The sequence below is a fragment of the Silene latifolia genome, chromosome 9 (assembly GCF_048544455.1).
Source record: "Silene latifolia isolate original U9 population chromosome 9, ASM4854445v1, whole genome shotgun sequence".
In the NCBI taxonomy this organism is placed as follows: Eukaryota; Viridiplantae; Streptophyta; class Magnoliopsida; order Caryophyllales; family Caryophyllaceae; genus Silene; species Silene latifolia.
The window spans coordinates 15,663,484-15,689,368 of record NC_133534.1 but is presented as its reverse complement, the minus strand read 5'-3'; the positions used below and the strand labels follow the sequence as shown (position 1 = coordinate 15,689,368).

Genomic DNA, 25,885 nt, shown 5'->3' with positions numbered 1-25,885 from the left:
TTCAAAATTAATGTTAGCAAATCATTGAACTTCTTCCAAACAAATTCAACATTTTTGGACAATAATTTGCACATTTCTTAAAGCAAATAATTTCGAACAATATATATTCCCATATTTGAGAGAAATACTATACTTGGTGGAAAAAGAATTTGTTAAACTCAACCTTGTCAAATCGAATTGTCCAAAATACAATTATTTTGGTGTTCATAACTCGTTCCCCACCCAATTGTCTCTCATAATCAAACCAATTCAAATCTTAATCATATTCAAATTGTTTCAATTTATGCTCAACATTATCAAATTGAGTCCTCTAATATACAATCGATAACTATTCACACACCTTCTCCTAAAATTATCTTGAACTTACACTCTTTACCCCACCTCACTCCACCCCGTATATAAACCCCAGACCAAAAACTGTTATGAGTCCGCTTAAGGTTTAACTCATATTTTAGCTTTAACTCCCTTTCTTTTTTTAAAGTAAAGCTCAAAACTTTTGTGAAAATGGTGAAAACTAACTATTCAATTCTATAAATATCATATTTTTTTCCTTTTTTTTTGCAGATAATTTGCGTGTTACTTTATAGAAAATGAAATCTTGATGAACAATGTCTTTATCTAGACGGTTTTCGATTATGTTTTATGGTTATTTAGTAGAATCTTAGATTTAAGTATTTAACCATCCGATTCAACTGATCTGTACCTAACCAATCTATTGTTTTAAAGTGGAACATGAATTCTAAGAACGTTGCATGGCTACGTTGTACCACCATATATAAATCACCACATCAGCAAAATCTCGTGTATGAAAGAAGTTACACGCGCAATTTTACATAGATAAAGGTTTAATTAAAGTAAACAAGTTTATAATAGATTACTGTATTAAATATCATTTCTTTTGACTTTATCAATTTAATGTAGTGCTATTTTAGAAAATGAAAAATCAAACTAGATCGGTTTTAAAACCATTCTAATTCTTGTTTAGTTCTGTCTATAAGCAATATAATCAGCAAGAGCAATTAAGGGCATCGCCTTATCAACATCAAATCCAACAAGTTGTTCTTTAGCCTCTTTATTCAATCTCTCGGCATACTCCCTAGATTTCTCGATCCCCATTAGTTTCGGAAACGTTACTTTTTCCGCCAACAAATCTTTTCCCGCGGTTTTCCCCAATTCTTCAGACGATTTTGTCACATCTAGAATATCATCCACAACTTGAAACAACAATCCAATTCCTCTTGCAAAACGTCGCAACCTTTCCATCTCCTCATCAGTGCCACCCCCTAGAATCGCCCCCAAAACCACCGCCGCCTCCAGCAATTTCGCTGTCTTATGGATGTGAATAAACTCCAACTCCTCGATCTTTATCCCTTCTACGCCTTCTGAATGAGTGTCTACCACCTATTACAAAATAGACTACCATATGAAATCAACAACAAGATACTGTTTTAAAACAAAAACCATATAAACGTGATATACTTATATAGTGCTATAAACTTTTACTCCGTATTATATATCAAACACTCATGTTATAATTATGAACTTTTTACTCCGTATATATTTATGTTAATTAGTTTATCGGATAATTCACGCGGTATTCCTGAAGTTGGCCACTTTACACAAAATACCCAAGTTTTTGATCCGAAAATCTTAAAGAGACCATAACTCGTGTTTACGAACTCAGAAAGTGAAGATTTTTTTTTTCAAATCGATCATCTTTCCGAGTACTATGATTTGAAAAAAAAGTTTGACGAGTTTGGAACTCGTGACCGGGTTATGACCTCTTTAAGATTTCCGGATCAAAAATTTGGGTATTTTGTGCAAAGTAACAAACCTTAGGGGTACCGCGTGAATTATCCGTTTATTTATTTAACTCTCTAGTTTACGGTTTCTATATATAGACTCCGTGTTCGATTAAATACGAATTAATTAATAAGAATAAAACTTTGTTCTTTTGGGCTAAATTAAATTGAAGTGAGCTGAACTAGATTTGAAATAAACTGAGATGAATAGATTTGAAATAAGCTGAGCTGAACTGAGTTGAGTTGAAATTAAGCCGAAAAGAACATGGCCTAAGATGACAACCTGTCCAGCAAGGAGCCCTTCGGCGCCAATAGCAGAGGCAAGCTCCCCAACCGCGGAAACAACCTTCTCAGCCGGAATTCCCACCGGAGTCGACTTCACAAGATACTCGAAAGCGAACGACAAAAGCGAATCACCTGCAAAAACCGCAACATCCTCACCATAAACTTTATGAGTAGTAGGTTTCCCTCTTCTAAGATCATCATTATCTATACAAGGAAGATCATCATGAATAAGACTCATAGTATGAATCATCTCCACCGCACACGCCGCCGCCATTGCCGCCGTCTCCTCACCGCCGACTAGCTCACACGCCGCAATACACAACATCGGTCTAATCCTCTTTCCCCCAGCTAATAAACCGTATCTCATAGCTTCATAGATTATTTCTGGGTGTTTTACGGGTATCGCCTCCGAAAGCGATTCGTTGATTTTGCTTGCTTTATCCATCATGTATTTCTCGAAATTGAATTGGGTCTTTTGAGTTGGGTTCTGGGTTGGTGTTTGAAAGGTTGCTTTCATTTGAGACATTTTTGAGGTGGGTTTAATGGAGGATACAGAAATAAATGAAATTTTGCCATTATTATTGTGATTTTGATTATTATTCAATTTTTTGTTGAAATTGGGTGAAACTGAAGATCTAGAACTTGGAATTGAAACTTGAGTTTGTACCCAAGTGCTTAAATTCAGATTACTGCAACTGATGCTATTCATGTTGATGGTTTTTTCAAGAATTTTATGTGATTAGATTACTACTCTGTTATCAACAATAACATCCACAAGTTTGAAATCTGTGTGAAACTAAACCGTCTCTTCCAAGTTTTTTTTTACCTGATCAAATAGAAACGGAATGAAATATCAGAAAGTAATAAGAAATCATGGATGTTTGTTTATGAAGTTTGAAATTTTTGAGAAATTGTTAAAGAGTAGCTGAAATTTATAAGCAATGATCATTTCAGAGTGGATTCTAACATTAATCGGAACAAACAAACCGAAATTAGAGAGTAATCTTGTTTAGACAGGAACTTATGATATCAACATTTGGATGGTTGCTCAATTTGGTGCAAGTCACAGGCAAGATTTGAGTGTACTTGTGATGTTTTTATGGTCCTTAGATATTATTATCAGTGCTTATACAATTATGAACAATCATATCCTAGTTTGATTTTGAAAGAACGACTGTTTTTTTACAATTTGGATTGCAAGATTATACTGAGTACAATCCAAACAATCTAGATTGCAATGCTAATAGCCTATGCCCACAATTAGGGATGTCCTTGTAAGCAAAAATAAATAAATTAGGGATGTCCTTGGGGCGGAGCGGTGGTGGATTAGGCTCCCCCGTACCCGTACACACCAAGAAAAACTCATACCCATCATCGCCCCACCATCAGTGGCGGGTACAAGTTTCCAAAACCATCCCCGCCCGAACGGGCGGAAATATAAAACCGTACCCGCCTTGCTTACCCATTAACCCGCCCCACCACCCACCAAAGCTCTACCCATCCTCGTCCCAACTGGGGCGGGTGCAGGGCGGTACCCACCTATACCCACCCCACTGACATTCCTACCCACAATCAGGTACGATAATCATATAAGATACTTCCTCTGTTTTTTAATTATCACCATATTTTAATCAAAGGTAAACAAATGAATACGACGGAGGGAGTATTAAAGGAGCTAACCGCGGACTTCCAAGAAAGCAAGAACACCATGGTCCATCTAACTTCTCTTTCAAGAAATCTTTGTTTTTACAATGTTTTGAGTAAATAAGCTAATGTCTAGCTCTCTGGATCTCTCTCTAAAGGACCACATAATGTCGCCTTAAAAATGTCACAATAAAGACAACTAACTATCAGAGAGTCCTGTAGGCATCAAAAACTGCATTCCTCATATATGACCTAATCCTTCAGTTCGACCGTCATGAGACGAGATCTACTTGTGGTACAGGTATAGAATACTGAAGATAAAGAATCCAGCCATCTGCAATGATCATAGACGGATATAAAATTAGTGGGCACTGGGCATATGTAAAGAGAGTGTATGAGAAAATGAGACGGTCTCATCGCAAATCTAGTTCAATGGCTTGGTCTCATATTATGTTAACACAGGCCGTCTTTAAGGAGAGGAGATGCAAAGCAGTACCGTTGAAAATGAAGCTCCGTAGTAAGGGAAAGCTACTGGTATAAATCTTTCATACTCGTTATGCTTATATGGCCTTACAGGAATCTGCAAACGGTTTTTTCATTAGACAATCAGAGTGACAATGGAACTTCAGAAAGAGTAACTTCAGATAGACCCGATTATGGCATCACCTGTTTTGACAGAGACAAGCTCGTGTAACCAAGACTCTGATACTGAATCTTGAACTGGAACACACCATACACGTCTGGTACTTTGAATGATGTATGATAGAGACCCTGCAAGACCAGGTAAAACAATGAATGCCATCCCAGAAATAGAGCATGAGATTCACATCAATGACATTACCATGGTGCCACAAGGGCTCTCACAAATGACAGGGTAGAGAGGGGTCAGAAATACACAAGTCTTAACTCTTACCCCTGTGCTGAGTGCAGACAATACAGAGGTTTCTCGGGGATCAATATTGAAATTTGTGTCGAATATTATATGGAACAGCTAATACTTCACAATAAAAGAACCGCAACCAAAGATGTCCTAGTCTAGTGGTTAAGACGGAGGTATTGTGGACAATAGGTCCCAGGTTCGATTCCCCCCTCCCCTCTATTGTAATGCGACTAAGTGCGCGCTTCGTTGGACCAAAAAAAAAAAAAACAATAAAAGAACCGCAAGATGTGCAGCAGCAGCAGCAGGTTTAGTGAGCCACATTGTCTTTTTGCCATCATGACCCACAAGGCCACAAGCAAAGAAAATCAAGTCGTTGGCTCCATTGAAAAAGGAAGTAATGACATGTCATATTACCTTCTTATTGTTTGATAGCGTCTTCAACACATAGGGGCTCATCATGTAGAACTGCAATTGTAAATCATTTGCCACATATGGCTCCCAGCTAGTACCAGACCACTCATAAACCTCAACAGAGTATTCCTGTAACAAAGATGTCAGTGTGAGGGATGCTAATTCCTTTACTTGCTAGTTGCTACCATGACTAAGAAAATGTACCCCCTCCAGTTCTTTAATAGTTTAATGTTGTGCCCATTTGATTTTGATGGTCAATCAATGTCACCTTTGACTACTGATATCCTCATATCCCTCTATATATGTAGAGATACTATAACAACAACAACAACAACAACAACAACAACAACAACAACAACAACAACAACAACAACAACAACAACAAAGCCTTAGTCCCAACATAGATTGGGGTTGCTAACATGAATCATCCGAATCCGTTGAGGTTTAAATCCGCCAATACGGTCAAAGGTAAATAAACAAAGTAAGAGAATGGATAACTGGCAAATGAAAAAGTGTGTTAAAAAAACAAAAACAAAAAAACGTAAGAAAAGCGTGAAAAAGGAGATTAATGCGTAAACTTAGTTCGTCAAAATGTACCCCTCCAGTATACCTCATTTTTTTTTTTTAAAAAAAAAAAAAAAAAAAAAACACTTCCAAGTCAAGTGAGAAAAGATAAGTAAATATCTGAAACTCAAACTAAATCTACAACATGAATTCTCTCTCCACAATCCCTCTCCCTCGCCATACTCTCACTAATTCCCAAAACATTCATATCGCTTTCAATCACCCTTATCCATGTTTGTTTTGGTCTTCTCGTTCCCCTAACAATATTATCCATTCCCCAACTCTCAATCCTCACCGGTGCTTCGGGTGCTCTCCTGGAGATATGTAGAGATACTATGCAAAAAAAATTATCTAACTAAGCTACTATCTTTATATCAACATTTCTATTTAAGTTATACTTCGTATGCTATAGCTAATGTATAGTGTGAAAAGATATCAGTTTAACTTGACAATGAATAACCACCAAAGTCCAATAGAAATCGGTATAAATCGCATGGAGGGAAGTATAAAAGTCTTACCAAGTCATCATTGATGCGATAGATGGAAGGTTCATCTGTCTCCCCAACTTTATGATGTCTGACATTGAGGGCCTAATGAAATACCACCGTAGCGTCAGGTAAAAAGAAAAGAAAAGATAATCAAACAATCAACAGCAAGAGTACATGGTGTAATATAATATAAGTATATAGCGTACCTTTAGATGACCCCTCTCATGGAAAATCCATTTACTTATCTCTGTTGCAAACTGTTCATTACCAGATTTTTGATGTCTAGACAAAAAGAAAAACAAAAGAACCGAACATCTTAATTTGCCTGCTACTCAATAGTTTAATTCCAGGTCTAGCATAGTACTCAAATAGATTACTAGGAACAAATGAAAGCTGAATATTTGTACAAGCAAGATGACAATCCACCAAGTAAATTACAAAAAAAAAAGGCATGATTTTTCTATCCACATCCAATTCAGCATCATATATCATTGTGACGCTGTCATCTAAAAGGTGCATCAGAGAGTAATTTATCTCTCATTGCTTCATTACCAACTCTCGGGGTATAAACTTTTATATGGAACATTCAGAAAAGAAACCAAAATTTCACTTTCACAGACCATTAATCATTCGCACCCAAAAAAAAAAAACATTAATCATAAGAAAACAAAGCTACGGAGAAGCGGGAGACGAAAAATACAGCAGCCTTTGAAGAAAAAAAACCATTGCTTTTAGTTGTAAAAAGAACTTCCATGATCAACTATAGGTTACATACTTACATACAAGAACTGTTTATAGCTTACTCCATTTCTTCACAATTTTAAATTTTAATGGATAGATTTTGCACTGCTGTGGGCTACACAATAAATAAAGACGAACTAAGTTTACGCCCTAACAGCGTCTTTTTTTAATCTCCACAACATAAGAGGCATGAAAACCAAAGCAAATTCGTATGTGGTATGCTAAAACAGTAATGATTAAAAAATAAACATCACTTACTTGACAGAAGTACCAGCTTTTTGGACACCCGACCTAAAAAATCTGCCTCAAACAAAGAAGAATATTTATTAATTATTGAAGCGCTATGGAAAAGAAAAGAAGAAGGATCATGACATACTGCGACAAGCACTCACCGGTCACTAAACATATCTAAAGAGCCAGAAATCAGAATGCGGGCATTATTTCTAGCCTGCAAATTTTTGAAGTAACACCAGTTGAGTTTTACTGCATCTAAAAGAAAACATTTGCATTGATACATCTCTGGAGATAAATTAAAAGTAGTAGAATGGGCTAGATCGCACACAATTAAAGAGAGGATAATAATTAATAACTACATCTCTCTGCAAATATGATTCAACTTGAATACTTATCAGTTATCACTGAACCATACTTCTTACGAAAATATCATTTAAACAATGGCTTGTCAATTACACGGTGAAAAGTAATCAGTACCATGTCTTCAAATGGAAAAGAAGCCTATTGCTTCAATCATGCAAAATTTCCAACCACAATATATCTTCTAACAAGCAATCATAAAACAATAAATGAGTTTCTAAGATATCCATAGTTTTTTACATACACAGGTTCTATAAGCAATTGCTTACCCCTAGGGATGACAATGGTGTTATATGATGTGGAAATGGGGTGATTCCAAATCCATATATATCTGTTTACATCTTCATGCACATCCATGCATCCATTTAATTTCTTTTTTCATTTAATCCTATTTATTTCCACATGGTAAAGCGGGTTTCATCATTAAACATAAGCATGGCATTCGACAATTGTTTTCTGCCTTAAACAGGTCGCAAGCTTGACTACGATTAATTTGCCATTACAGCAAATAACATTATAGGTTTAAATCACAGCTTCAAATATATTATTAAATTTCATGTTTGTGGTGCAAGCTCTACATATAAGAGAGGGATTGATGAAAAGTTTGAGTGTGACACTAATGACGACGTTTGAGAAGTGAAAACTGATTAGAAAGAGAACGAAAATGACTGAATTAGTTGAGTTAGTATCAAAGGGTGGATTATGGAAATTGTATTTTTAATATTGTTAATAACAACACAAAATTTAATTTATACCCAGGAAATTAATTTTAGATGTTGTTCAAACATGAATGTGACCTACAAGAGTGGGAAAGATAATAAACCTGAACGACTGACACCAGGGAGATTGAAGATCCGGTGATGGTTGGAGGGTTTGACAGCTTGGAATTCGGATTTGCAGAATATGCTGCAGGAGAAGCTGAGAGAACTTTCACAACCTGGAAAAGTTAAAGATTTTTATAACCCTTTTTTTAATTCGAACGCGGCACTACTCTGAGTTTCCAATATTACGTTGACAACCAGACCAAGGACCAAGGAAAATGCACAGAATATGAACTAACCAAACTATTGGCAGGATTGATTGAGTGTGCTATTCCTCTAAACAGCACAGGCGCCTGAATGACAAAGGCCAATGATATTCAGAGATAACTGTGATGCATTACTATGGTACAACACGCGCCTGATAAAAAAAAAAGTAGATTGATGAGAAAAAATGACCTCAATCTTTTCTCTCCCAAGAATCACATCAGACTTAATGAGGTTGTCACTGGCAATCAAAGTATGATCTCCGTCTATTTCAGATACAGAGTAACTGGTATGATCTACAATCACAGCTGACGAATCCTGGGACATTATAACAAAAACAAACTTCAACACGGTATCAATTATAATAATTTAGTCCTCTGGCATGTACCTTAATAGACTCCTGGAAATATATAAGATAAGTACAAAAGATAACGAGAAGCTTGTCCTCTTAAGTTTACAACTTGATATAACCAAACAAAATAATCCTGGAATATGTGCAACTCACCTCACCTGACATATAAATACAGGGGCGAAGATGAATTTGGGACTCTAAATTACACGTCTAAATTAATCCGGTATTTGGATGTGGATTAAGTCTCCTAAGAGACCATCTCACATTAAGATAATATGAGACATCACATATACCTAAATAGAAAATTCGAGAAAAAAAAGGAGTAAAATAATAACCATAAATTATGTGAGAGGTCTTACGATAAGCTTATCGTGAGACCGTCTCATATAAGAATTGGTGTTTAATATGAACATAGGCGGAAACATGGCTCTCTAAACAGCCTACTTCAATCATTCTGAGGTTGTATGCACAAAAGAGCCAAATTATAATCCTCCATAAGTATTAACCAAAATCAATTTTTCTAATTATAACAATGAGAAGCCTAAACAAAAAAATGGGCTCTAAATCATACTGCAACCTGTGCGCACACCATGAATCCACACCACTCTCCGGAAAATACATTACAAACAAGCTCCAATGCAACTCAATCGAATTGTCTAGAGAGTCTGATATTAAAGTATGGACATGGAATCGATCCAATACTCGTGCCTAAATGATCCTAAAGCATTGTTTGACAGACAATGAGCAAACCTCACGATCACCACCACATTCTTACGCAAATCAAGAATAAACACCAATGTGTTACACAACACAATCAATCAAATTCAATCAAATTACCTCATCGAAATCGATACCACATTCCAAAGCAACATTACGAATAAACTCGGAAGCGTTGGGATTAGCAGCAAGAATCAAATCATGACCAGAATCAACAAAATCCAACACATCACTCAACTTCAACGATCCTTCCGCAATACCTTCAATTCACCAAAAACACAAAACATACAATCACATCTTCCAAATCTTCAAATCAACAAAAACACAATTAAATCAAAATGTGAATTAATCAAAATGCGAATCAAAAGAGCGAGCGAGGGAGCTTACTATCAGCGGAAGGTGCGAAAAGTACGAGACCGTCATACAAATAATGTCCGTACCGTTGAAGAACGATTTTGCGATCATCAACGAGCTTGAAATCGAGAGTGTAACCGCGTGAAGTGAGAGAATTGAAGAAGATAGAATGCGAAGATTTGAGAGAAATGTCGTCGAGAATAACGAGAATTCGACGATCGGTAGGGGAATCAGGGTTGAATGCGGAAATTAGGGAAAAGAGTAGAGAGAAAATGGCGAAGTAAGAGGGGAGAGAAAGGTTCGCCATTGTTAGGGTTTTGAGGTTTAGATCTCAGAGGATCAAACTACTAGTTTTGTTGGAGGTTTGCACTTGACTTCAGAGTGAAAAGTCTACTGCTTCTCTGCTAGAGATGTCGGACTTGAACCGGGTTGAACCGTTTCAAGAGTATTGGTAGTTTGGTACAATTGGACTATTGGTCTTCATTTATTTTGTTAAACCGTCGTACAAGAGGTGGCCTCAGACCGGTCGGGCTGAGATGGGCTGACCAGGATGGTAGGATGTGGATTAGGATCGACCTGTCTAACCTAACTATGAAACGGTTTGTGGAAAGAGGTGAACCGTGCTTGATGGCATACTATGCCGGGCGGGCTAGATCAATTTATTAAGCTTTTTGACGAGCTGAAGTCAAACCAGATTGGAAAATTCGACCTGGGTCAAGGTCGAGCCAGGTGGCATACTGAATAGAATAGTCACTAGAGGGTTAGGGCTGAGACAGGTCGGGCTCAGCCTAGACAACTGTGAATTGATCCTTGGGAAGTTTCGAGCCGGTTCTAGGGACGGTCGATCCAGGAACCGGCTTGTGGACGGTTCCAGGGAAAGCCAAGCCGATGGGCCTAGTGCATTTTATTTTTTTTATCCTAAAAGATTGGTCTAGGGCGGGCCCGACTCAGATTATGAACCATAACTCGATCTGAGTGATCAACAGGCCACTACATGTTTGGGGCGCGCTAACATGTCCCGGTCCTTGTGACAGGGGATTCAACGAGGAGGTCTAGCAGGCCAATATGTGCAATCAGTCACCTCTATACAATTATACATGTGTAAACAAGCTGTTTGTTGACACCTATACTCATTCGAAGTGCTACACTTTACAATATCTGAAAAGCACTTTGAAAATTTAACGGAGTAGTAAAACTGTTGAAGTTGAAGTATAGTCTTCATTAAGTAAAACTATGACGGATTTGATGATGTTTGTAAACTTGTGCTCCAGTTTGAAAAACAAGACAAGGGCGAGAAGAGCTATACCTAACCTTAGTACATTACTAACAAGTTTTGGTGGTTTTATTTGCCCAATCCACAAAATTGAATATAGACCCACATATCTCAATTTTCCACCACATTGATGAGGAAGTCTTGTTAATCATCGCCACCTTACTCTTAACCTCTGCAAATGTCAAATAGCTTTATTGGTCAAGTCATGAAAGATGATACTCATGACCATAGTTCAAACTCCATGAGCATCAAAATAAACCACCCTTATGGCTATCTTTAAACCTTACTCTGTACAGCTTTATAAATAACATCCCTAATCATTTGTATCTATGGAGAATTCGAATCCATTGAAAAGCATTTGAAGCGTTTAATTTTCTTGTTAACGAAGTTTTGATTATGTCAAGAGTGTTGCTTATGAATTTGGAGAGTCGAATAAAAGTTGTAAACTCGGCTAGAATGGTATTAAATATCAGCTCTACGCCTCGACATATAGGATGTCACGCAAAGAATTTTAGTCTGTCATACCAATATACTCCGGCATGTAAAGGTTGTAGTCGATATTTTTACCTATATGATGAACACTTGATGAAACAAGGTTACTACAATCTGTAAGAGTGTATTACAACCAGTATAAAAAAAACAAACTGGGATCTACTGCAATATTGACTGTGCCAATGTACACTGTCACTACTGGCAGTTCACGATACCGGCTCAGCAATGCTCAACAAGAAAGATGAGTTTTATAAAATGTTCCGACTTAGAAGCCTATTTCAAGATTTGAATCAGTATACAGAAAGTGATTTTACATCAGGAGCCTAGACTACAGAAACTGTGTTGCATTATGGTGTGACAAAAAAAAGCATCCAGCCAGAAAAAGGATGCCAAAAATAAGCACACTCCCTAAGGAAGCCGGCGAATTTTTAACACACAAATAATTACTCTTTGTCATACATTAATGGAAGAGCAACTTCACTATCCCTTGCACTAGCAAGCCTAGCATTCTCACGGTCTCGCTTAAAAGTGAAATACAAGGGTGAGTAAAACAAGCAGCACATTCCAAACGGGACTGCCATCATCGAGAAAAGCCCTCTGGACAAGGCGTAGGCCTCCTGAGCTGACCCAGAATCCGGGTTCACAGACTTCGGGTCATACCCGTATATCTTTTCTGATAGGATACCCACTAGTGGGGCTGCAAAGGAAGAGAAGGATACCTCAAAGGCACGATCAAATGCATAAATCATGGTGCGGTGCTTGGCAGGGACCACCTCAGCGAACATGGGAGCATTAGCAGCTGCACCATTCCAGCTGACGATAAGACCCATGAGGGTGAGAGTGATTGCGTAGGTGAGCCAGCTGGTTACTGACTGAGGAATGACGGTTAGGAGGAACCAGGAGAAGGGGATTCCCATGAATGCACTGAATTGAGCACACATTATACGGCCTGAGTGAGGGTATAGTCTGGTCATTCTGTCAGCTATCATCCCGCCTAGGAGGGATCCGGATGAGGATCCGAAAGCAAACACACTCAGAAGGGCTGCTGATGCATTGTGATCAAACCCTGATGAACTCACAAAAATCAGCATATTTCTGTATTACATTTTCCGAGAATTTTGTACAGCAAGATTGATACTCCTATTTGTAAGTAAAGATTTTCATTCTGGTGTCCTGAGATTTCACAAATGCTATACCAGACTAAATGAATAGTTGACTGCATAAATGCTCACCTATTAGTTCGAACCACATGGTGAAGAATACCATGGCTGTCCAAGGTAGTGAACCAACAAGGCCCTGCAAAACAATAACCTGAAATGTTTGAACCTTTGTTACAGCTTTCATCGCGGTCCACGACTCCTTCCAGATAGATGTTGAACTTCCATTACCTTTTCCTAATAAAGCACTCCTACAGCACAGAAAGAGGGTGCTAATAAGGACCGATGTATAAAGAAACACTGTACTGAATCTAAAAATTCTCAGTACGCCAATAATACAGCTCCATTATTCCAAACAGAAAATAACATGTTTCATATTAGTTTCGACTTTTGACAGCATAGTACACTGTTCTTCAACTATATCCAAGTCCCAATCCTCCTCCCCTCTAATTAGTGTTTTTGAGGGTTAACATCTCTTCCGAACATATAGAGAACTTAAAACAAGTTTCGCCAGGTTATTAAGATAAAGGCAGGTGCAATATGTCCCATGTAAAATCCTCAAACCCCAATCCCCTCACTATATCGACCTTTGTGTCTCAAGAACAGCAACATTACCCTAATGTCTTGACAGATTACATATTTGGCTAAGGAGGTTGGATGCACTCCATGCTTACCCCTTTGTCAACAACATAAAGAGCATGTTTCAGAATGTCTCAAAAAAGTGTCGAGAATTGCATCAAATAACTTTTACTTTACCTTAGTTTCGGAAGGTCAAAAGGTGAGAGGAGCATTGAGGCAAAGAAGGCCCATAGAAGCACAGGACGATGCAAAGAGGCACGCCTCATAAACGCCAGGCGATTTTTTTTTTTTTTTTTTTTTTTTTTTTTTTGCAAACAAATTTGTACTTTCAAAATAATATTTTTCTCAACTATACCTATAAATTTTAAAGATGGCTAGCATGCAAAAAGGAGCCTTGCGCTGAAGCGCACTGCGCACTCCTGAAGTGTTTTTTTGAACAAAATAATTCCCCATGAAAAGACACGAAACCAGTTTACTAAATCATTTTGCTTTGATCCATCATAATGAAGAACATCGAGTCATTAGTCTCTTATGACCAAAAAAGCCAAGGGGTAAAGCATAGATATCACAGAAATATGTTTACCTATCAGAAGCTCGAGGTGAGGCAAGTGTTCTCGGGTCTTCAACAAACATAAAGACGAGCACTCCTATTAAGGAGCTAAGAATGGCCATCATAACAAATGCAACTCTCCACCCCGGTACACCCCAATACTCATGACCAGCCATGACTGTCGCCACAACACCACCTCCTACACCACCTAAACTACCAATGAGGCCAAGCATCCCGAAACCAGCTCCTCTTACACCTTCCTGGTAGCTGTCAGCAATGAACGACTGAAGTGCTGGAATGACAATAGCAAGGCCGAAACCATTTATCGCCCTCCAAAAAGCAACTTGCATAAACTCCTGGCTCGCACCCACTGCTGCAGTCGATAGGGCCCACAATAAGGTCCCCATGGCAAGTACTGCAGGGCGGTCATAGTGAAGAACAAGTATGCCAGCCAATGGAGATGCTAATCCTTGTACAAAGTTTCTGATGAATGTGAGATACCCTAAATCAGCAGGTCCTACATTGAAGGCTACACTAACTTCTTTGTACACTGAAGGAAGTAAATTTTCATCGGCTCGCTCCATAACAGCAGCCATGTTAATTAGCATAATTGAGACAGAAAACCCGAAAATCTTCCTTCCCCTGAAAAATATTAAACCTACACTTAATCGCACTGCAGACGACATTGGAAGCAATATTTAAAAAGAAATACTGTAGTGCATTAGCATTGTATTAGACAAAATGATGCTAGTTGAGTTTCATTCTTAATGCTATGGTGAATTCGTGAGCTCGGAAAATTCTTGTATCAATTTGAGGGCAATGTAGTTTCAGTATCTAAAATCCGAAGAAATCAAGAAGGAAACAGCAGAGATAGCAAATATTCATCCGGCTATTAAAATAAACGGATGAAAACCCGAAATAAATGGATGAAAACCAGGTGAGTGTCACCCTACAATTAGAAGGCTCAACATAGACAAATATTACCACGTCTCAATAATTTGTTTACCTTTGACTAAAAAACGCATTTTAACAATAATCTTGTCCAAAAAAAAAAACGAAAATGTAAGAAAAAAGTGAGGATGGACTTACTTCATGGTGCCGAAATAACGAAAAAGAAATTCGATACGATAAGATGATAGCTAAAACCTTAGATTTTCAGAAAAAGGCAGGCATTAAACAATCTTCATATGAAAAATGGGAAACTAAATGAATATTGATACTGTATATACATAATATTATGAGATCTGAATATTTGTACTAAGAAATCGACATGATAGATGAGAATGTTAAACAGGTTGATGAGTTTATGGGAAAACGTAAGTGAAATCGAAGAAAGTCGTCGGAATTTTGTGATTGGCTAATTGAATTGAATATCTCGTTTCAAGTCGTTGTCTCAATAAGCGCGCTACTTTGGATAGTTACAGGCAAGTGAGGGAACAGCTTACATGTCCATTTTTCACAAAATCTGATTGAAGACGGCACGTATCCGTCACTTTGGAGTGACGGATACCATTTTCTCTCACAAATGACCCAGATAGAGGAGAGAGGGAAGCACATGAGGGTGCCCCCACCTTGTCCCCCTATCCGTTTTGTGAGTGACATTACCCGTCACTTACTCCGACCCGTCTTCAGCAAGACTAATTGTACATTTTTTGGGCACTACCAAACGTGTCTCATTTTTTATGGAAACTGACGTTGATGTAATAGTCAGTACATGGACCGAGTCCGGAGGTATTGTGGTTGTAATGTGATTAAGTGTCTAACTAAGTATAGAAATTTCGTCTGAAACGCACGGTATTTTAGATTATGTCGTGTGTAGAAAGCTTGACATTAACTAATAATAATATATAAAATGAACTTCTAAATTTTATTTTTAACTATCTACAATTGTTAATGTGTAAAAATACTAACAATCTAAATAGAGTGAATTTTACATTTTCACTCGGAATAAGTTTATGATTAAAAAAATAAGATTTTTAGTTTAATTACAAAAACTTATGCTTATTTTTACGCATTTGAAGCATATAACTATTTTTGTTACAACATACGGAGTAACAATTTAAACGTAGTAAAAAATTTAAAGAATAAAAAAAGTGAAAAACACACATTGATTTTAATAATATGAGTAAAATCTGCATATGTTGTAAATATAATATTTACGATATTTAAAATACATATATTGAACTAATGAGAAAATAATGAATATAATACATTTGACCCAACTATAAAAGCTGGTGTTTTTAATGAGATACTGTGACACATAAAGTCCATATATTAGGTCAAATACATAATCTAGATAAAGTTAGGCCCAATTTCTAGTGAAAAGCATTTAGGCGAGAAAATTTTCAGTTTTATTCTTTTAGTATAAGGGGGATTGGTTAGACTAAAAAAATAGTCAATACATGGACGGGTAACGTGCTAAGACTTGAAAGTCAATGATAAGGAGCTTTTGTTTGGTAAACGGCATATTTGCCAATTTTTAATATATTCAAGGATTTTAGCATGTTTTTGACCAATCAATATGCTTATTTTAGTGTTGTAAATAACATATTGAAACAGCATAATTGGGGTCAATATGCTGTTTTACAATATGCTGCTTACCACAACATATTGGTTAGCATATTGTAAAATAGAAAATTTTTCTCCATTTTAATAAGAGAACTAACAATCTACTAATTGTAAGCTGTCAATTGCCAAACACTCAAATTAATTCTGCTAATTATAATATGCTAGTCAAACCTTTTGAAAAAATTTGTCATTTATAATCTGCTTTTGCAATCTGCTTATGCTGAAATTAATCCGCTGTTTACCAAACAGGGCCATGTCAAAAAAACGTAAATGACGGTGAAGAAGAGGTACCTTGCAGGACTTAATTTTAGTAGAAGCGACAAATCCCCTATTTACTAAATAAATAGGTGAAACTCCAATTTTTCCCGCCTAAAACATATTTCCTAGAATAGTGCTTGGTATTTTTATCATATACTATAGGTGTGGACATGATAAGCTATAAATGGATATAATCTTTTGTATTTAAATATTTATAACATTTAATATTTCACATTATGCACAAATTTATCTCCGATCTTTTTAGGATAAGGAAATTCTTTTTTAAAGAACTTGCGGATAAAAATTTATTGACTTTTTATGATAGGAAGTTGCGGCTAAAAAAATATGGTATTAGTAAATATTTGTTAAAATTCATTTTTTTATGATAAAAATTTGCAGCTAAAAAATATGTTATTAGTAAATATTTGTAAATTAACATAATTAATTTCTCGGTAAAAAAAAAACAAAAAAAATTCAAAAAAAACTCATTTTATTACTTCTTACGATTTAAATTTTTATTTATTTCTCTAATCAAAATACATTAAGGAGAAACATGAAAAATAAGTGAATTGTCAATTTAAATTCTATAAATAATACACTAAAAAGTAAAACTCCATAAATATAGTGCATATATTGCACGGAGTCTATATTAGTAACTCTATAAATACCGCGCAATTACTAGTTTAACTACCAAGTGTATAAATCCTAAACAGCGACGCTGAAACCTCGGCTTGGACATGGAATTCACACTTTTAGACCTGATTACAATACAAGTTTACTACTTTATTGGCAAAGCTCAACCGCAAATTCTCTTACAAAAAATGAAAACTTTGGCGCTGGAGAGCTCTCAAAATCAATTGAGGTGTTTAAATCCGGCATTTACATCTGTGATTGGTAAAACTAATAACAGCAGCAACCCAGAAACCAAATAATGTACAACAAAAATGTTTTCTAGCTCTAAGGAATGCCCCAAAGTTCAGAAGAATAAGCGATACATCAGTCTTGTACGTATGTCGAGTTATTAGCATCTTCCTCCCTAAGACTAGCAAGCTTAGCATTCTCCCTATCCTTCTTGAAAGTAAAATGTAAGGGTGTGTAGAACAAACAGCACAAACCAAAGGGCACTGCCATCATTGCGAAAAGTCCTCGAGACAAAGCATAGGCTTCCTGAGAAGAACCTGATTCTGAGTTAACGGATTTTGGGTCATACCCGTATATCTTCTCAGACAGGATTCCCACCAATGGAGCTGCAAATGAAGAGAAGGATACTTCAAAAGCGCGATCAAATGCATATATCATGGTTCTATGCCTTTCTGGGACCACCTCGGCGAAGATTGGGGAGTTTGTTCCAGACCCACACCAGCTGATAACGAGGCCCATGAGTAGGAGAGTGGTAGCGTAAGTGGGCCAGCTGTTTACTGATTGGGGAATTACTGTGAGGAGGAACCATGAGAATGGGATTCCCATGAATGCACTGAATTGCGCAGACATTATGCGGCCCGAGTGAGGGTATAACTGGGCCATTTTGTCTCCTATCATGCCCCCTAGAAGACCCCCTGATGAAGATCCGAGAGCGAAGAGACTAAGGAGGGCTGCTGAGGCACTGTGATCAAACCCTGAAAACCAGAAAAAAAAAATCGGAACTCCTGTGTCAATGTATTGAGCAGCCGATACAGGGGAAGAGGATGTTATATTACACTAATTTGAGCTTTAAAAGTGAATTGCATACATGCTCACCAATTAGCTCAAACCACATGGTGAAAAAGACCATAGCTGTCCATGGCAGTGAACCAACAAGGCCTTGCAAAACAACAACCTGAAACGTTCGCACCTTGGTAACGGATTTCATTGCTATCCACGACTCCCTCCAAACTGATGTCGAGCTTCCTTTCCCCTTACCTATCACATCCCTGCAGTGAAAGATATAGATGCGTAAATTAACACTACAGCAGCAGAAGCGAGTAGAGACATTCGGTGTTACATTTTCATGAGACTGTATTATCAGAGTAAGTGGATTGTACATCTGATGTAGTACATCAAATGGTATAGTTTTTGAGCATTCAGATAAAGTTTTTGAGTTTTAATTTAAAAAAATTGAGTTTTATTATAAAGTTTTTAGTTCATTTACTTAAACATTAATCTCGAAAAGTTACAGTATAACTCAAAAAATTACATATAAGCTCAGAAAAATTTGATTTTTGACGTCATAAAACTAAAATGTAATTTATACACTCTATAAAACTCAAAAAAAATACACACAAACTCAAAAACTCATTAAGTGTGAGGCAGTATATCCGATGTACCATCATTTTTCTCGTATCCTCATATGTTCAACTTCTCTCTGCAGAAAAGCTTATGCAAGGGGATCGCCACCATAAGCAAAAGGCCTACAGGTTTGACCTTAATGGTGCTATACAATCTAAAACATCACTCTTACTCTTGAAACCTCATAATTTTGTTTTGAAATCCCCTCATAGTTCAGACAGCATGTTTTTATAGCAGTTTTATCATCCAATGATGAAACTGCAGAAGTTTCATGGACAAGGTAAGAACCTATGCTACTTTGTCTCTTCAGTCTTCACCTGTACGATCGTAGCTGTGTCCAACAAGGCACTAAAGGATATGTGCATGGAATTTGTACCCGGCTATTACCAATGAAACGTCTAGAACAACAAAAAAAGGTGACCCGCATCACAATGTGTTGGAAATATAGTATCACTATAGGGGCGAAGATATAATTAGAGAATATTTGTTGTTGTGTCGTGGTATGGAGGCCACTGAATGAGAAACGAAATCGCCCCAACTACGGTACAAATCGATATAGGCGTCGTCCCCCAAGGTCACACAAAACTCCTAAAAGTTGTGTACTCAACTATTAAGAGTTGGAACTCATATGGTATGCTCAAAATTATCATAGAGAAGTAGTAGAGATATATGGAAGATGTGTATGTCAAATGACTACATACTTCTCATATTTATAGTGATTAATAAGCAGTATAAAGAGGCATAAACACTACTATAAACATGGAGTTAGTGGGGTTATAAACATGCATTTAGTGGAGAGAGTGTAGAGATTCTTTTAAGAGGTAATGTAAGGCTTCTCTACAATGCAATGTATCTAGACAACATTACTAGCCTTTTGCATTACTTCCAACACAATGTAGAGTAAGAGACTCTCTTTTGTAAGATTTTAAATTGATTTTAAGCATCACCTCTCAAAAATCTCTATATTACAGATTAAAAAAAAAAGGAAAAAAAAAATCGTACCTGTCAGCAGATCTGGAAGAGCCAAAGCCTCTTGGATCGACAACAAACAGAAAAACAAGAACTCCTATCATCAAGCTGAGACTGGACATCAATAAAAACGCGACTCTCCATCCCGGCATCCCCCAGTAATCATGACCAGCCATAACTGTTGCCACAACACCACCTCCAATCCCACCTAAGCTACCAATGAGGCTAAGCATTCCAAACCCGGTCCCTCTCACACCATCCCTATAGCTATCAGCTATGAACGACTGAAGTGCAGGAATCACGATTGCTAAACCGAAGCCATTAATTCCCCTCCAAAAAGCAACTTGGAGAAATTCCTTGCTTATTCCAACGGCTGCTGTTGATATTGCCCAAAAGATTGTACCCACGGCAAGTACTTTAGGACGGTCATAGTGAAGAACAAGTATTCCGGCTAAGGGAGATGCCAATCCCTGTACAAAGTTCCTTACAAATGTGAGGTACCCTAGATCTGAAGGTCCAACATTAAAGGCTTGGCTAACTTCTTTATAAACAGAAGGAAGAAGATTCTCATCAGCTCGCTCCATTATAGCTGCCATGTTGATGAGCATGATTGAGAGGGAAACTCCGAAGATCTTCCATTTTCTATAAAACAAGAAGCAGTTTGAGGATTTTTATCAAGTAATAAGTCACTATTAAGACAATGTAACTGAAATAGAAGAGACCTGAGCATATAAAACAGTGCCACAGTTTTAAGCAGAATAAACATAGAAACAATAATGCAAATCCCCCAAACTCTCCAAGCGCAACGAAGCGTCATTTAAAAAAAAAAAATCATGATAAATATTAACCTCAAATTAGAGCACTTCAGGTCATTTCAGTGAAGTCTAGCTCAGCTGATATTTTTAAACTTCACGTTCGAGTTTCGACTGAATAACTTTTGTGATGCTGTAGGGATACATTATTGAAAGCGAAATATAGAAAAGATTACAGTTCAAGATTTTTGAAAAAACAAAGGCCAAATAAGTGTTTCTGGAATCTATTTTGCAATGTTGAAACTTAAATAATCTATTCTGACATCTTTTGTCTAACAAGATTAATTGCAATTACAACCAGACTACGATGGAAGGACATTTACATCAAACCGGCTGAAATGATCACATATGTCAAATATGACAGTTCTAAATACTAATGGGATTGGAGGTTTTCGACAAAGAGAAACAATCCTTGACCAGCTGTGACTAAAATGACCCAATATCACATCATTACCTCGGATTAGATCAACGGGAATTGCTAACTTAAAATTAATACATAGGGCATAATCTGCATGACCTCATCCACAGGTAAGAGACAATTACAGTACATAAGTCCAAAGCCAATGTAGATTTCATGCCAAAAGCAAACGGCTAGGGCCTAGGGAAAAACACTTAGTTTTTAAAGCGATCAACAATTTTCTCTTGTGCAAACATCGCACACTCGTGTGTGACATTTGAAAAGATTGGAGACTTGATCTCTTTAACAACCAACATTGTGTACTTTGGACTATAAGCTTAACAACTATACCCAATTCGTAGCCAATCCTATTAACAGTTTCCAGCACCACAAGAACATCTACCATTCTTACCCAAACTCAATTCTTTCGGGTTTTAAGATACTAATGCTGAACTTCCTGTATTTATTCTGATTTCAGCTCCACATTTTACTACAAAGGATTGAAACTAACAAATCACAGATCATTATTTTCCAAATCCTTTAGCCTACACACTACTTTTGCTAGTATATCCTAAGTTCTCAGCTACCATTCTAGGATCATCATAACCTCACTAAAACACTTCTAAATTAATTATCTAACCAACTCTTAGGTAAACAGATCTTCAAAGAATATACACATCTTATCCATTTAGCCCCAATGCCTCTGATGGGGCATATTCTGCACCCGCTGACCGAGTCAACATATTGAGCAAGGTCAAAGATATCCACAAAGAAGTCAACGTATCGATGACACCCTAGCCGACTCGGCTGTCGGCTGTCATTACTTGGTCCCGGCTAGGACAACTAGCCAGCCGGGATACATATCCGCGTACTCATATCCAAGACCCCTCGGCCGGCCTGCCATGGGTCCATCGGCCGAGGGTAGAACGGTCTTTCCACCTGCTAGCCACTTGGCCACTACGTGACAAAAGGTGAAAGTCTATAAATACTCCACTTCTCTCAACGAGAAAAGGATCCAAAAATATAACCTAAACTCACTATTAATCTGGTATAAACTCCCTTATCTCTCTACAATATACTTTGCCAAGTATCACACAACTTAATCCCTTTAAGTTTACTGACTTGAGCGTCGGAGTGAGTACGCTCGGTACCAAGCCGAGCCCTCAGTTTGTTCATTGTTTCAGGAGAGGCCGAAAGGAAGAGATAAGCAAAGTCATCATTCAACAAAGCTTACGTGGTAACAACACTGCTCCGTAATCACACCCGGAACAGCCTCAATAGCTCCCGCAAAATGCGAGGTAATGTGGGGCCGGATGTACTAAATACTAACACAAGAACCAATAAGTAATCTACACTAACTAAACAATGGCAACAATCAAACAGTAGACTACATAAATATATAACTCAACACGTATATTAAACAAACGTATGGAAATGAAATGAACGGAACGAGTATAAAATTAAAATGAGGGTGTTAACATATCAAATTAAAAGTAGGATGTTGACTTACTTCATGGTACCCAGATTTCTTGAAAACCAAAAGAATGAGATACAAAATTCGAAAAGGGTATTTGTATAAGTTTATAGAAGACAAGATTCATGTACCAAAAAGTGATGATAAAGCAAGTTGCATATATAAAAATGAAAAGGCCGGCAATTAAGCCCTGTTGTTGAGAAGATAATAGCAAAAAGAATAATATAATCACGTTTGGAGATGTATTAAATGAACATGGTGAAGATTGAAGATTGAAGATTGAAGAGAAGAAATCTATGAACATGTAGGAATATTCTGCAACTAGTAACTAGTGTGTAGTTGACTCTTTACATGGTAAATTGGTAATGGATGCGGAAATATGAAGGGGGGATTGCCGGATTGGTAGTTGCTTGTATATTGCTCCAACATTTTTTTCAAAGGGGTTGACGAGTAGACAGACAACTAGACAAGTAGACCTATCACATATGTCACATATCTAACTATCTACGCAAATTATTATTTCTAATGGATAATATCTTGTGACGGGTCAAATAAAATTCACATGGAGATATTTACATCTCCCTAAGTACTTTATATCTAGACTTGGTCACCTGTTAATCGGTTTGGATTCGAATCGGTTGAATTCGGATTAGGTTATTTTTGGACTTGATATAATTTGGATTAGGTGGGTTTATTTTGGATTCGAGTTATTTCCAAATTTGTTGTCATTATGTTCAAAGGATAAATGGATAATTACGTGTTTGCTACACTAAACATTAAAACCGGGTCACGTTGATCTGGGTTATGACTTATGTGTCATGCTCGAGTCCTCAGTTCAAGTGTTGGTCGGGTCATTTGAACTGGGTCAATTTTACCATATCTACCTTTCGTATTCACAATTCTACTAGTGCATAATATACTCATACCCATACTCAGTAGAGATCTAGAGGACCCGTGATTTTAGAAGTGGGAGTGCCAATTGAAAAAATTATGAACAAAAAGTTAGTCTTACTCAAGACGATAGTATCCGTTTTAATGATAGACGAATCTGAATACTACTATTTGGTGATAATTAGACAGCTTTGCTGGTACTTAGGCGACTACTTTTACTATGGCAGTCCCTCGTATATGTCGATAACTGCAATTATAAATTGTTTTATGATGAAATTATCAATCTATAAAATATTATTAAAAGGCTAGCCTAAAAATGTCACGTAGACAATGCCACATAAGATGAAAAAAAGTCACGTACACAATAACAATGTGACTTGGCAAACTAATATGACATGGATTATCAATTTATTATTATATTGTATTAATTTAATTTACTTATTTTCTTTAAAAATCCATCCATATTCCATTAGCTTTAAACTTAATTAACTAAAAAAAACTACAATAAAAAAAAATATGCATTAACTATAAGTTAATAATTTCAAGATATTTCATATGGAGCAGTATTATATGTATTCGAAATAAAAAAAACTGAATACATAAGAAATTAAGAATGAAGAAGAATAAATGAAGTTGAAAAAAAAAAATTGTATTGTCACTAATTCACAACTTTTTTTTAAAGGCACTAATTCATTATTGTTGTTACTATAACTTTGTTGTATATAGAAGATGTTTTACCGAACTAATTAATCGACAAATGAGTATAATTAAAGATCATATAAAATGTTTTCTTTGGAAAATATAAAATATATGAAAAGGAAAATATTTATTTAATTTAAGTAATTTACAAACAAATTCTGTAAATACTTAAGTGAAATTAAACACTAATAATAGAATTTTAAAAGGGTAGTAATACCGTGTATTTAGTTCATGAAATTATTTCACGTAAAGGATAAGGTTTTGGAAAATATAAAATACTCCCTCTTATTTTAAATAACTGTCCCATTTGTAATGCGACTAAGTGCGCGCTTCGATTGACCAAAAAAAAAAAAAAATAATTGTCTCATTTGCCATATTTGGACATGGTTTTTACTTTCCTACCCTTAGCTCTTTTCTTTATTTACCACCCCAACTACCCATAACCCATCATATTCAATACTTTTATTATTTAACTCATATATTCTTACCCCTATACAATAATTTTCATTATTTTAACTATATTCCTTAGTTTTCGTGCCATTGTCCAAATGAGACACTTATTCGGAATAGGAGGGAGTATATGGAAAAGAAAATATTTATTTAATTTAAGCAATTTACAAATAAATTCTGTAAATACTTAAGTAAATCACTAATAATAAAATTTTAAAAGGGTAGTAATACCATGTATTTAGTTCATGAAATTATTTCACGTAAAGGATAAGGTTTTGTAAAAAAAAAAATCAAATTGCATTGTTTAGCAATATATTTAGTAAGTAAAACTAAAATAATTATATTTATAATTTTGTGTTCATGGTGAATTTAAATGAGACCTTCTCCATTCCACTTTTATTGTTTAATTATCCTTTAAAATTTATTCCAAATTAATTGTTTTTTCAAAATTTAGTATGATAAATGACTTAACTATTAGTATCTATACAATATAATAAAAAGGCAAGATGGGTAGTTTATTATTTGACGAGTGTCATGTTAAGCAATTTTAAGTGCCACATTTTATGTTATTTTTCATTGCATTTTATTAGGAATAGTAAGAGACTATGAGTTGGTATGTATATATTATGACACAATGAATTATCATAATTAAGTTTATTAGTAAAATTATGATATAATGAATTTGCATAATTAAGTGTATTAGTGGTGACTTTTCAGTTGCTCACTGAGTTTGTATACATACCTCCTCATAGAAAAATAAAAGAACCAAGCAAATATAAAATTAATATTATAACTCTCTAAAGTCAAACACATTTTATATCACTCATCCTTAATTCTCCATGGGTCTTGTGAAATGTACATTGAAGACAAAAATTTCATTCGCCTCCGTTTTATTGTGCATTCAAAATCAATTGTTCAATTTCATATAAATTTTGGATCTCAAAGGCGCTATATTGCTACTAAAGTTTAAACTTTTTAGTTTGTTTGCATGTTGATTTCTCCTGATTGTTCATAATTTTCATAGTATAAAGCTACAAATTTAAAAAATTAATATTTAAGTTTTGCGTAAAATAAAAAAGTTCAACTTCATAGTTATGAAGTCAAATCACCAACTCTGGTTCCTTCCTTGTTAATCTCTAAATCACGTGATTAGTATTTGTAATCTGCTTATAAGGTGATTAATTTGCTTACATG

General features: G+C 36.1%; 4 protein-coding genes across 4 annotated transcripts; all 4 read right to left on the bottom strand.

The window, feature by feature from the left end:
- Nucleotides 1-804: 804 nt before the first annotated feature.
- LOC141599214 (geranylgeranyl pyrophosphate synthase, chloroplastic-like) lies at nt 805-2,876 on the bottom strand. Its single transcript, XM_074419157.1, has 2 exons — nt 2,086-2,876; nt 805-1,401 (listed from the first exon to the last, which is right to left on the bottom strand). Exons 1-2 carry the CDS (start codon nt 2,794-2,796, stop codon nt 982-984), a joined length of 1,131 nt encoding a protein of 376 aa, XP_074275258.1. The 5' UTR covers nt 2,797-2,876; the 3' UTR covers nt 805-981.
- Nucleotides 2,877-3,774: 898 nt separating this feature from the next.
- Nucleotides 3,775-10,257, bottom strand: LOC141599213 (dolichyl-diphosphooligosaccharide--protein glycosyltransferase 48 kDa subunit). The gene is made up of 13 exons (XM_074419156.1): nt 9,891-10,257; nt 9,624-9,763; nt 8,627-8,752; nt 8,470-8,523; nt 8,233-8,346; nt 7,208-7,263; nt 7,074-7,115; nt 6,281-6,356; nt 6,105-6,176; nt 5,026-5,151; nt 4,398-4,502; nt 4,228-4,311; nt 3,775-4,065 (listed from the first exon to the last, which is right to left on the bottom strand). The coding sequence occupies exons 1-13, from the start codon at nt 10,162-10,164 to the stop codon at nt 4,018-4,020; spliced, it is 1,317 nt and encodes a 438-aa protein (XP_074275257.1). The 5' UTR covers nt 10,165-10,257; the 3' UTR covers nt 3,775-4,017.
- Nucleotides 10,258-11,868: 1,611 nt separating this feature from the next.
- LOC141599212 (uncharacterized) lies at nt 11,869-15,226 on the bottom strand. The gene is made up of 4 exons (XM_074419155.1): nt 14,998-15,226; nt 13,942-14,550; nt 12,855-13,030; nt 11,869-12,688 (listed from the first exon to the last, which is right to left on the bottom strand). The coding sequence occupies exons 1-4, from the start codon at nt 15,000-15,002 to the stop codon at nt 12,066-12,068; spliced, it is 1,413 nt and encodes a 470-aa protein (XP_074275256.1). The 5' UTR covers nt 15,003-15,226; the 3' UTR covers nt 11,869-12,065.
- A 2,328-nt stretch (nt 15,227-17,554) lies between these two features.
- On the bottom strand, nt 17,555-23,032 carry LOC141599210 (uncharacterized). Its single transcript, XM_074419154.1, has 4 exons — nt 22,688-23,032; nt 20,002-20,610; nt 18,472-18,644; nt 17,555-18,350 (listed from the first exon to the last, which is right to left on the bottom strand). The coding sequence occupies exons 1-4, from the start codon at nt 22,690-22,692 to the stop codon at nt 17,731-17,733; spliced, it is 1,407 nt and encodes a 468-aa protein (XP_074275255.1). The 5' UTR covers nt 22,693-23,032; the 3' UTR covers nt 17,555-17,730.
- Between the last annotated feature and the right edge of the window lie 2,853 nt (nt 23,033-25,885).